The sequence below is a fragment of the Salvelinus fontinalis genome, chromosome 39 (genome assembly GCF_029448725.1).
Source record: "Salvelinus fontinalis isolate EN_2023a chromosome 39, ASM2944872v1, whole genome shotgun sequence".
Lineage (NCBI taxonomy): Eukaryota > Metazoa > Chordata > Actinopteri > Salmoniformes > Salmonidae > Salvelinus > Salvelinus fontinalis.
In genome coordinates this window covers 26,748,907-26,762,463 of record NC_074703.1, presented here as the reverse complement: position 1 = coordinate 26,762,463, position 13,557 = coordinate 26,748,907, and the positions used below count along the sequence as shown (strand labels likewise).

The following is a 13,557-nucleotide window of genomic DNA, read 5'->3' as shown; positions in this document are numbered from 1 at the left end:
CACGTTGAAAGTCACTGAGCTCTTCAGTAAGGTCATTCTACTGCCAATGTGTGTCTATGGAGATTGCATGGCTGTGTGCTCGATTTTATACAGCTGTCAGCAACGGGTGTGGCTGAAATAGCCAAATCCACTCATTTGAAGGGGTGTCCACATACTTTAGTATATATAGTGTATATTCCCTTTATTCCTTGTAATTACATATTGTCAGGAATATGCTCCTAAATACCTTTTTATAGACTGCATAACAGATATGAATTCTAATCTACAAAATATATGTTTGTACTAAGTGTTTTATTGTTTATGTGGGTGTAGTAGTGATTGCTTTATGAAAGTTGTTATGCAACCTTCAAAGAAAGTGTGACCATAAATTAACTAATGTTACACATCTGGATTGGGGGGAGGGGAATCTGATCCTAGATCTGTACCTAGAGGAAACTTCACACAGAGCAATAGTGTGACCACCCAAGAATGAGCTGAGCTTCACATCATGGGAACCTATTATCTCGTTAGGTAAAGGAAAGATCACCTGACTCCCATTACTGGAAGTGCATCACAGGGTCCTGGCTATCCCAAGAATATCAGTCATGAGTTCTAATCCACAGTTGTCTGACAAGGGAAGTTCTGTCTGAGAACTGTCCATGATTCTCCAATTCGCCAAATTGGTGTCACGAGTATCCACACAGGCCACTGTAAGAACCAAAGATTCTTATTGTTAAACCCAAGATCGTTCACATGGGGCTTTTACATGGGAATCATTTTCACACTGTGAGCACTCAATCAGGGAGGTGGGCGGAGCCAAGCGCGAGCTAGAAATATATTATTGGTGCATTTTAGTGTTAATTTGCATATTTATGTTACTTTTCTAGGAAGTTTAGGAAGTCCATCTACAAAAAAAATAAACGTTTTGGGAACAGAAAACTGTATAGAGATTGGATGTTTAATCTGACAAAATAAGTTGAATGTGGAACCAGTTTCGTCTTGATTGATATAGTCCCTCTGACCTGCCACTGGACTTCCTCTCTTTACCAAATATGGTATGAAAAGGGGAAGTGAAAGCGTTTCCCCCTTCTTCTTCTTCTTTCTGCCCCAGCTACAACGCAACTAGAGAATGATCTGACTGAGAGACCCTGGCTAATACTTTCTAATAATTCATTCAGGAAAGATGGAGAGTTATCACTGTTTCTTACTGCTTTGCTCCCTGGTCTTTGCGCTGTCTTTTGCAGAGGAGACAAAGTTTGAGAAGGAGATCGACCTTACAGAGTTTATTAGAAGGATTTCTTCCTCTGGACTACTGGTTAGGGATCAGCCTCTAGCTATCAACAGAGACCTTCGCCTTGAAACAAACTCACCGGAGGAGCTTGGAGATCCAGAGGATTCCATTCCCATCTGGACTGATGAGGAACCAGTCATCCAGAATAAACTGAACACTGGGACTACCATCCCTGATATTCCTGACTATGGACCCATAGTGTTGACCAACAATGGGGTGATCAAGGGACTCACAGTGGAAAAGTCCCACATATTTTATGGGATCCCGTACGCGGACCCACCTGTGGCCACGTACCGCTGGAAGCCCCCCAGACCGGTGACCCCGTGGCCGGGGATGCACGATGCCACGTACCCGAGGGACGCGTGTATGCAAGGCTGCAGTAGCCCTATATCTGACGAGTGCCCTCAGAAGGTAGGGGACTAACACAGATGGGCTTGATAATTCTGTTATGATTTAGCACAATGTTCTATGTCATGTGCCGCGTGTTAACAGTGAAACATGAAATTAACAAAGTACTGAATAATCTCCCAATAACATCCAGCAATGTCTTTGATTCATCAATAATGTGAGTATTTTATTTGCCGTGTGAAATGGCGTCTGAAATGTGAATATTTGGTTTCTGAAATTAAATGTGATGGTCCCATAGGTGAGTGAGAACTGCCTCTACCTCAACATATTTGTACCTCTGGATGTGAACTTCAGTTCCCCTGTACTGACAACCCTGCCAGTGATGGTGTGGATCCACGGGGGGGATTTCATTGCTGGCTCAGCCTCCAAGCCCCTGTACGATGGGAGGTTCATCAGTAACTTCACTCACACTGTGGTGGTGAGCATGGAGTATCGGCTAGGTAAGACAGGTCTTCTTTAGCTCCGGGGTGGAGTTTCTCTGGGTACATATCTAGGATCAGTTTCCCTAAACCTAACCTAACGTTAATCATTAGTGGGGAAATGCCTAACTGACCAGGGTCTGTATTTCAAGGGAACCCTACTCCTCTTCACTATACAACCTTTATCTATTTATCCAGGCTAGTTTCCTTGAGATCAAATCGTTTCTTTCATAAGAGACCTGGAACAGGGAAGAGACAGTCCAGAGACCTTGTGTGATTCATTAGTGTGTGTGTGGTGGTGGGGCGGGGGCAGCATAGGGGGAAAGTGCATTGAGTTTGCTGATTACATTACCCTACACAGTCCCAAAAATAGGATGGTGATTACAAACATTTCTGAACAGAGAGCTTGTCTGATTTAGCAGAAGACCCTGGGTATATCAAGTTGCTGTATATATAATATACTTTTCTCAAGTGGACTTAGACTCCTCCCATCCTGTCCTCAATAAATACCATTTGGTGGGTGTAGCGAGTTGTGACCCTGTGATGGCCTGATCAATATGGGTGTGTGAGACCATTGAGAAAATGCTATTATCTGTGTGGGTGTCAGAAGAGGCTGGTGGGCAGAGATGGGAGGATCGGTTAATTGTAATGGCTGGAATGGCATAAATAGAACCATATCAAAACACCATGTGTTGATGTGTTTGAATCTGAGGGGTGTGTTTTGTGTACAGTTTTTCATGGTCCATGGAACTTGCTGTATCATTGCAGGGGCGTTTGGTTTCCTCGTCTCGGGATTAGACCCCAAAACCTCAGCAACCGGGAATTATGGGATCCTGGATCAGCAGGTTGCTCTTCTCTGGGTTCAACAAAACATTGCTCTGTTCGGAGGCGACCCCAGCAAGGCAAGCACGTACACATTATCCTGGGTTGTGTTCATTAGAGCATGCAAGGGAACTATTTACACATGTTTCGCAATGGAAAATGAATGTGAGTGTTTCTTAGACTAGCCCACATAGTCCCTGCCTGTCTGTCTGTTTTTATCTTAACGCCTAATGATCCACGGTCACACAGTCGTACAAAATGACAACATCTAATTTTCTTCCACCACCTCAAGTCCTTGATGATCTCAACAGGCTCAAACTGATCTTTTTGTTTGGTGCAGAGTTGGGGTTCGGGTGCAGAGTTGGGGTTCGGGTGCAGAGTTGGGGTTCGGGTGCAGAGTTGGGGTTCGGGTGCAGGGTTGGGGTTCGGGTGCAGGGTTGGGGTTCGGGTGCAGGGTTGGGGTTCGGGTGCAGGGTTGGGGTTCGGGTGCAGGGTTGGGGTTCGGGTGCAGGGTTGGAGTTCGGGTGCAGGGTTGGAGTTCGGGTGCAGGGTTGGAGTTCGGGTGCAGAGTTGGAGTTCGGGTGCAGAGTTGGAGTTCGGGTGCAGAGTTGGGGTTCGGGTGCAGGGTTGGGGGTTCGGGTGCAGGGTTGGGCGTTAGGTGCAGGGTTGGGCGTTAGGTGCAGGGTTGGGCGTTAGGTGCAGGGTTGGGCGTTAGGTGCAGGGTTGGGGTTCGGGTGCAGGGTTGGGCGTTAGGTGCAGGGTTGGGGTCAGGGAAAGGGTTGGGGTCAATTCCATTTAAATTCAGTCAATTCAGGAAGTAAATATACATTTCAATTCCAATTGTTGTCATTGAACAGTGAATTGGAATTTCTGTCTACTTCCTGAATGGACTGAATTGAAATGGAATTGATCCCAACTCTGGTCAGGAAAAACTCCAGATACACTGAACTAGATATTCACATTCTGACCATGTCTAGAAATACCTTGTTGACAAGGTTGTATTTCAGCAGTGGTTGTTGTTGAATGACCTCTATATATCCCGTGGTGCTGTCGTGACTGATTTGTAGTGACGCCACACTACTGGGAGAATAACAGCCTCTGTGATGCATGGCGAAGAGCTCCTCCAGTCCTGATGAAATTTCCCTGAGTGGTTATCGAGTGGGGAAAGATGCTGTTTGGAGATAGGGCTATGCTGCAGAGTTGGGTTGCAAAATTCCAGGAACTTTCAATAGATTCTCTGGTTTCCCAGAAGCCCTAGTTGTGCCCTACTGCAGAGACAGACCCAAAACAAACACATTCGTTGGATCATGCAGAAAGAGAAATCGCTGGCATCTCATACAAACAGCTAGTACCACACGCTGGTTGGTTCAGTAAAAGTGATGCTGAAAGCCTTTCAGTTCTGTATACCAACTCCATCAAACAAAGATCAACAGCTTTATCATTCTGCGTTATATCTAAATGAGGCATAAAACCATCAGGATTATGTGTTTGTGTACGTTGTCATTTTCTCTGTCTGTGGATATACAACACAACCCTGATTATGGCCCATTCACATCCAACACAGGTGACCATATTTGGGGAGAGTGCAGGAGCCCAGTCAGTGAGCGTCCATCTGATGGTCCAGAGCAGTAAGCCCCTGTTCAAACAGGCTGTGTTCCAGAGCCTACCCTTCTCCATCCCTCTCAAGAGCAGGTCGGTGACCTCTAACTCCTAATATCTGGGTAGTGTTCATTAGGGCACACTGCAGCAAAAACAAGCGTTTCTCATTGGACAGATCCACACTTATCTTCCTGTTTCAGTCCGTTTCCTTCCGTTGGCCGAATGTACACATGACTCAGCTGGTGGTCTTGATCGCTAACTCCTTAAAAGAATAAATCCGCCGTAGTGGAAACGGCGCCACTGTCCGCTCCACCGCCGTTGTTGTTGTTTTTGTTTTGTTTACGAAGCTGAGCGTCGTGCAACGTAACAAAATAAATGGCAGTACGTATTCTACTGCTCTATCGCGCCTGCGATGATGGCAAAGGGAAAAATACAGTGTTCATTGTTTCCAGTAACCTCTTCGTTATTATAATATCCCAAACAGACGTGGCGGTTTCACCATTAAGGATTCCAGGTTTAAGAAGGAGACCCTCACTTTGCTTCTATCATCTTGTCACACCCTGGGCTTAGTATTCTTTGTTTTCTTTATTATTTTAGTTAGGTCAGGGTGTGACATGGGGAAGTTTGTGTGTTTTTTGTATTGTCTAGGGTGTTGTATGTTTTAGGGAGTTTAGTAGAGGAGATGGTTTAGTGTTTAGTGTAGGTGTCTAGGAAAGTCTATGGTTGCCTGAATTGGGTCTCAATTAGAGACAGCTGGTTATTGTTGTCTCTGATTGGGAGCCATAGTTAAGGCAACCATAGGCTTTAGTTTTTTGTGGGTAATTGTCTATGTCAGTGTGTAGTGGTCAGTGTCAGCACCATTTTCTGTTTATATAGCTTCACGGTCGTCTGTTTGTTATTTTGTTTGTTTAGTTGTATAGTGTTCGTTTCGTGGTTTTTCCCTCTTCTTAATAAAGAGAAGATGTATTTTTCACACGCCGCGCCTTGGTCCTCTCTATCTCCCTGTGACGATCGTGACACATCTATATAGATCAACTTATCCTTCCCACATTTTCAAAGAGTAATCCTTACCATATGTGAAATTGACTACAAAAGTGAATCGCCCACCTTCCTGATAAGTGTTTTGTTATACGGCCTGCCTAGCTACAAGGAGTAAATGGGATTAATTTAATAAAATTGAATTTAATCAATGTTATTTATCCCCTCAGGGTTACAGTTTAGACATGCTAATTTATCCAAGGAGACGAGGTACCATTAAGTTCCTGTCCATGTCCTAGTAAAACAGTCATTCCATCTCCAGCTGTCGTTACTCTCCTGGTAGAGATGTGGCACTACCTAATGTTCCCATTGAGCAGAGAGAGACTATCTGTGGTCTGTTTTCTTTGTTCCAGACATGATGCCCTGAAGCTGGGGAGGGACTTTGCCAGACAGGCCAACTGCTCTGTGAGCGACATCGTGTGCCTGCTGTCCCTCAGTCCTCAGGCTGTCCTCGCTGCCCAGATGAAGTCAAGTAGGAGACCAGTCTTCTTCTGTGTCTCTGTCTGTCTGTCACTGACTGACCGTTTTTAGACAGAGTTGTGTCCCAAATGACCTCCTATCCCCAAAGGGCTCGGGTCAAAAGTAAGGAACAATTTGGGACACAACGAAAGTTGACCCTCTACCTATCTACTGTTGACCTATCTAACTTGACCCTCTACCTATCTACTGTTGACCTATTTAAGTTGTCCCTTATTCATGACAAAATCAACATCTCAGAGTTGCTTCAGTGTGTTTCACTACAGAGCTAGTTAAGTATTTTGAGTGGAGTCATTTTATGTATATTTGCAGGATGTATTTTGGTAAGTAGCTAATTGTTGTTCTCTCTGAGTACCTCTCTTTCTTCCCCATCCTCATCTCTCTTCTCTCTGTCTCAGGTTCCAAAGTGGTGAATCCCTTCAAGTTCCTGGAGATCTTTGAGACCTGGGGGCCCTACATAGATGGAGAGCTGATCAAGGAGCAGGCTGTGACTGCCTTCCAGAAGGGCCACTGGCAGAAGGAGAAACCAGTCCTCCTTGGTATGGACCACTTGAAATACACTCACATTTAACCAGAACAGCTTTTAACGGCTGGCCCCATAACAAATAATAATACATTTAATTTGGCAGATGTCTTTCAGGACACTCAAGGACAACTTACAGTATATTAAAAGTAGGTACTCTGTACTAGTGAAGACATCTGTTCCACACTTAAGGTTACAGAGGTGGTTCGGTGCATGTGTGATGACGAGTAACCATTGCCAGAGACCTGAAGAGTTGCATTGGCTCCCCAAGTCAATGCCTGGACTTTGGCTACGCTGGCTAATGCTGTGACTTAATTAGATTGAGTAGATGAATGTTAGACGGTGAAGTGCAATTGGTTCCCTCTCAGCTGGCCACTCGATATAACACATCTGTAGGAGAGATTCTTCATCCCTGATGTGTTCTGTGTCCTTCCCTTCTACAGGATCCATGGTTATATTCATACCAGGGTTGTGTTCATTAGGGCTCGCAATGAAAAATGTTTTTAAACATTATATAGAAAATGTAAATGATTCCAGATAGTCCCTCCCTCCCTGTTTCATCCCGATCTCTTCTGTTTGGTGCCTAATGAACACAACCAAGATTATACCAGAACATTTGGACCAAAGTTTTGAAGGCATGTTGTTGACGTACAACAACCTTGCAGGGACCACTTCAGAGGAGGGGGTGATCTTTGTGTACGGGGTCTTCACCAAGCCTGTGTCTGCGGTGGAGTGCATCGTCTACACCGCGGCCATCTTCAAACAGCACGCCCTCAGGATCCTACGCAAGTACCTGCCCCTGTACAGGGACGTTGACCGACGGGACATGCTGGCCCAGGTAAAATCTGACTTTCACAGAGGGTGCGTCCCAATAATCTCTCCTTTCTCCCGAAGTGTGCACTTGTTCACTTCCCTTAATGGATTTGGCAGGAGATTACTGGTATGGAAACTCCAGCCTATGCCTACACCAATCCAATGCTTTTAAATGAGTAGTGAATGGGTCCAGACATCAGGAAGACGAAGTCATTGGGACGTAGCCAGGGAGAAACTCAGTGTTGTCCATGCAAACATGTTAGATAAAATAAAAAAAAATCGAATGAAAAAAAGGACACAGATCAATCATCCCAGAAAGTAATGTTTTACATTTAAAGTCAACAAAAGTTTTGGTAATGTTCATTGTCAGGCTCCAGATCAGTGGTTGTAGGGCTAGACGGTCACGTCTGCAGCCAGTGGACTGCAGAAAGAGACCTCGGAGCGTGATGAGGACACATCTGCCCATCTCCTCGCTTCGTTTCACCGCATCTAGATGAGCCTTGTTGAGCTCTGGGGAGAAGGTTTCAGTAGGTACAGATCTAGGATCAGCTTCCCCTCCCCCAATCCTAACCTACAAAACATGCTAAACCGACCCAAGATAAGTGTCTACTCTAGCGGTACCTTCACCCTACTCCCCATGCTGAAAATCTCTTACTCAATTCTCTGTGGGAATGCTCTGTCCAAGTCATCAAAAAAATCAGGACGGACTTAATCATTATAATTATAGGCTACCAAATTTGTATTAGGTTCCGATTATTTTTTGATTAACTGAACTATCACAATAACCCAGAGAGCTAGGTTTCTAACTGCCTGAATTCTTTTAGAGGTAATCGCTTTGAATATTCTGATTTTAATCTGTAGAGATGGGTTACTTCTGATAGTTTGGTTCTTCAAAGTGCAACTCCGTATGATTACCAGCAGAGGGGGCTAAAATACTACTTTCTGTTTAGGCTCCTCCCATGGCCATCCTCTTCAAATAATTATTAGTAGTGCTGTCTGGAGCAGAGTGCCATTGTCTCTTTGAGATGTATACCACACAGTGGAAGCAGATCTTCAGGAAATAAGAGAACAGTTTTCCCAAGCTACAGATCTAGGATCAGCTTCCCCTCCTCCCATCCTGACCTTAACCAATATTGGGGGAAATGCAAAACTGACCAAAGATCAGTGTCTAGGGACAACTTCACCCAATCACAGCCAGAGAGCTGACATCAGATAGAGCCATATTCAGTATGCAGCCCAGGCTATTTCACTACCAGCTCCGGCTAGATGATGTTCAGTGTGGATTACAGGATAAACTGACTCCAACCACACTAGAGACAACAACAGACGATGAATACATAAGCTGCATCAGTAGAATACATGCATTCACTGGAGTGAGGGAAACACGCTCATTTCCAAGTCCACATCCAAAATGTGAAACAGAGAGCTCGGATGGTAAATAGCCTCAGGCACTTTCTCTGAAGGTTTTGAATCTAAAGTGAGAGATGAGTGTGCTGAGAGAGGCAGGGGGCAGAAGGTGACACTCCCATACCTGTTTGGTATTCATATACAGTTCACTGTCAGACTGTGTGTGTGTGTGTGTGCAGTGAAGAGGAGGAAGGACCCCCCCTTCCTAAAGGACAGATCTCAGGGGAGGGGAGGGTCATGACAAATGTCAGCTATTGCACTGAGGCCACATGGCTCAGCCTGGGAGGGGGAGAAGGGAAGAGAGCGGGGGGGTAGAAAAAGTGAACTGGGGAGAAGGAAAGGGGGAGATAGAGAGGGGGAGGTATCTGTGACCAACAGATGCAGATCTGTATTCCCAGTCCTGTTAAATCCATAGATTAGAGCCTAACGAATGCATTTACATTGACTGATTTCCTTATATGAACTGCAACTCAGTCAAATCTTTGAAATTGTTCCATTTTATATTTTTTGTTCAGTGTATATCCTTTGAGGACACTGAGGGTTACAGGTGTTCTAGATGATTCTGTGCCGCGTAGGCGGCTTCCCTGAGTGTATTCCTGAGTATAGTTTCCAGGTAACGAACGAGACAAAAGGCTTTGAGCGGAAGTTCTGTAGCACACACACTAGCCACTAGGGACTCTTTTCTCTGTTTGTTGAACTCAATGACCTCTCTGTTTTACCCACATATTGTATTGCACTCAATGACCTCTCTGTTTACCCCCAGATTGTATTGAACTCAATGACCTCTCTGTTTACCCACATATTGTATTGCACTCAATGACCTCTCTGTTTACCCACATATTGTATTGCACTCAATGACCTCTCTGTTTACCCCCAGATTGTATTGAACTCAATGACCTCTCTGTTTACCCACATATTGTATTGAACTCAATGGACCTCTCTGTTTACCCAATAGATTGACTTCAATGACCTCTCTGTTTAACCCCAGATTGTATTGACCTCAATGACTCTCTACTTACCTCCAGATTGTGACAGACTACGTCTTCCTTTGCCCCTCCCGCAAGGCAGCCCGGGCGGGCACCAAAGTGGGCAGTGCCGTGTGGATGTACGTCTTCGACCATGTGATTTCGGACCACAGTGTGTGGTCCGGTCTGTCCTTCTGCTACGAGCATGTGTGTCACGGCGCTGAGCTGCCCTTCCTCTTCGACACGGCCTCCGTGGCCAACTTCACGCTGGCCCCACCCGAGCGGCTGCTGTCCAATCGGATGCTGTGTTACTGGGGGACATTCGCCCACACCGGGGACCCGGCCTCACGGATGCGACAGAGCGGCTTCTGTAGACAGCAGCGCCTGCCGGCCTGGCCCCGCTACTCGGACACCAGCTCCTGGTTGGTCATGAACTTCACTGTCCGCTCCCATGCCCAGGTGGGCACCAGGGACCATATCTGTGACTTCTGGGACAAGCTGGGCATCTATTAGGGCATAGGGGTGGGCATGGGGCGGGCAAAGGTGTTGGTATTGGTTATGTATGCATACATAGTGTGTTATGTCACATTTGGCAATTCACCCTACAGTGGGAATGGTTGTCACCCTGTACACACCATTTATATAGTATGACTTACACTTAGAGAGGATTTGTGAAGCACTTATGTAGTCCTTATGAAGCCTTTATGTATGCTATATAAAGCCTTTATGAGGTGTACTTTGTTTAAAGTGGGACCAAAGCTGATTGTGTTTGTTATAACTGTGTGAAGTCAGTTGACATTCAGTGACTTGACCTCCTTATAGAAGATTATTCTATTGTCCATTTATTTCATAAACAATGGAAGTTTGTCTTTTCCATACCCCATTCTCCCTGGGAGACATGCACATACAGGACATAAACAGAGGGATTGGGGCTAGAGCCAGGGTCAGACACAGTTATGTCATGTTGATGACTATATTATGATGGTGTTATAACACAGTTATGTCATGTTGATGACTATATTATGGTGTTATAACATAGTTTAACTATGACAGTGTTAACAGTGACTTGTGACAGTTATAACAGTTGGACTATATTATGACTTATAAAATACAGTTTGGCTATATTATGACTGTTATAACATACAGTTTGACTATATAATGACTGTTATAACATACAGTTTGGCTATATAATGACTGTTATAACATACAGTTTGGCTATATAATGACTGTTATAACATACAGTTTGGCTATATAATGACTGTTATAACATACAGTTTGACTATATTATGACTGTTATAACATACAGTTTGGCTATATTATGACTGTTATAACATAGTTTGGCTATATTATGACTGTTATAACATACAGTTTGGCTATATTATGACTGTTATAACATACAGTTTGGCTATATTATGACTGTTATAACATACCGTTTGGCTATATTATGACTGTTATAAAATACAGTTTGGCTATATTATGACTGTTATAAAATACAGTTTGGCTATATTATGACTGTTATAACATAGTTTGGCTATATTATGACTGTTATAACATACAGTTTGGCTATATTATGACTGTTATAAAATACAGTTTGGCTATATTATGACTGTTATAACATAGTTTGACTATATTATGACTGTTATAACATACAGTTTGGCTATATTATGACTGTTATAACATACAGTTTGGCTATATTATGACTGTTATAACATACCGTTTGGCTATATTATGACTGTTATAAAATACCGTTTGGCTATATTATGACTGTTATAAAATACAGTTTGGCTATATTATGACTGTTATAAAATACAGTTTGGCTATATTATGACTGTTATAACATAGTTTGGCTATATTATGACTGTTATAACATACAGTTTGGCTATATTATGACTGTTATAAAATACAGTTTGACTATATTATGACTGTTATAACATACCGTTTGGCTATATTATGACTGTTATAAAATACAGTTTGACTATATTATGACTGTTATAACATACAGTTTGGCTATATTATGACTGTTATAACATAGTTTGACTATATTATGACTGTTATAACATACAGTTTGGCTATATTATGACTGTTATAACATAGTTTGACTATATTATGACTGTTATAACATACAGTTTGGCTATATTATGACTGTTATAAAATACAGTTTGACTATATTATGACTGTTATAACATACAGTTTGGCTATATTATGACTTATAACATACAGTTTGACTATATTATGACTGTTATAACATACCGTTTGGCTATATTATGACTGTTATAAAATACAGTTTGACTATATTATGACTGTTATAACATACAGTTTGGCTATACTATGACTGTTATAACATACAGTTTGGCTATATTATGACTGTTATAACATACAGTTTGGCTATACTATGACTGTTATAACATACAGTTTGGCTATATTATGACTGTTATAACATACAGTTTGACTATATTATGACTGTTATAACATACAGTTTGGCTATACTATGACTGTTATAAAATACAGTTTGGCTATATTATGACTGTTATAACATACAGCTTGGCTATATTATGACTGTTATAACATACAGTTTGGCTATATTATGACTGTTATAACATACAGTTTGGCTATATTATGACTGTTATAACATAACGTTTGACTATATTATGACTGTTATAAAATACAGTTTGACTATATTATGACTGTTATAACATACCGTTTGGCTATATTATGACTGTTATAACATACCGTTTGACTATATTATGACTTCTAACATACAGTTTGACTATATAATGACTGTTATAACATAACGTTTGACTATATTATGACTGTTATAAAATACAGTTTGACTATATTATGACTTATAACATACAGTTTGACTATATAATGACTGTTATAACATACAGTTTGGCTATATTATGACTGTTATAACATACCGTTTGGCTATATTATGACTGTTATAAAATACAGTTTGACTATATTATGACTTATAACATACAGTTTGACTATATTATGACTGTTATAACATACCGTTTGACTATATTATGACTGTTATAACATACAGTTTGACTATATTATGACTGTTATAACATACCGTTTGACTATATTATGACTTATAACATACAGTTTGACTATATTATGACTGTTATAACATACAGTTTGGCTATATTATGACTGTTATAAAATACAGTTTGGCTATACTATGACTGTTATAACATACAGTTTGGCTATATTATGACTGTTATAACATACCGTTTGGCTATATTATGACTGTTATAAAATACAGTTTGACTATATTATGACTTATAACATACAGTTTGACTATATTATGACTGTTATAACATACAGTTTGACTATATTATGACTGTTATAACATACCGTTTGACTATATTATGACTTATAACATACAGTTTGACTATATTATGACTGTTATAACATACCGTTTGACTATATTATGACTTATAACATACAGTTTGACTATATTATGACTGTTATAACATACAGTTTGGCTATATTATGACTGTTATAACATACAGTTTGACTATATTATGACTGTTATAACATACAGTTTGACTATATTATGACTGTTATAACATACCGTTTATGACAACATTATGACTGTTATAACATACAGTTTGACTATATTATGACTGTTATAACATAACGTTTGGCTATATTATGACTGTTATAACATACCGTTTGACTATATTATGACTGTTATAACATACAGTTTGACTATATTATGACTGTTATAACATACCGTTTATGACAACATTATGACTGTTATAACATACAGTTTGACTATATTATGACTGTTATAACATAACGTTTGGC

General features: G+C 41.5%; 1 protein-coding gene across 1 annotated transcript; it reads left to right on the top strand.

Annotated features, from left to right (window-relative positions):
- Positions 1-1,091: 1,091 nt before the first annotated feature.
- On the top strand, positions 1,092-10,504 carry LOC129838825 (crystal protein). The gene is made up of 8 exons (XM_055906038.1): positions 1,092-1,681; positions 1,917-2,118; positions 2,866-2,999; positions 4,484-4,611; positions 5,910-6,028; positions 6,432-6,572; positions 7,222-7,394; positions 9,802-10,504. The coding sequence occupies exons 1-8, from the start codon at positions 1,163-1,165 to the stop codon at positions 10,252-10,254; spliced, it is 1,869 nt and encodes a 622-aa protein (XP_055762013.1). The 5' UTR covers positions 1,092-1,162; the 3' UTR covers positions 10,255-10,504.
- The last annotated feature ends 3,053 nt before the right edge of the window (positions 10,505-13,557 follow it).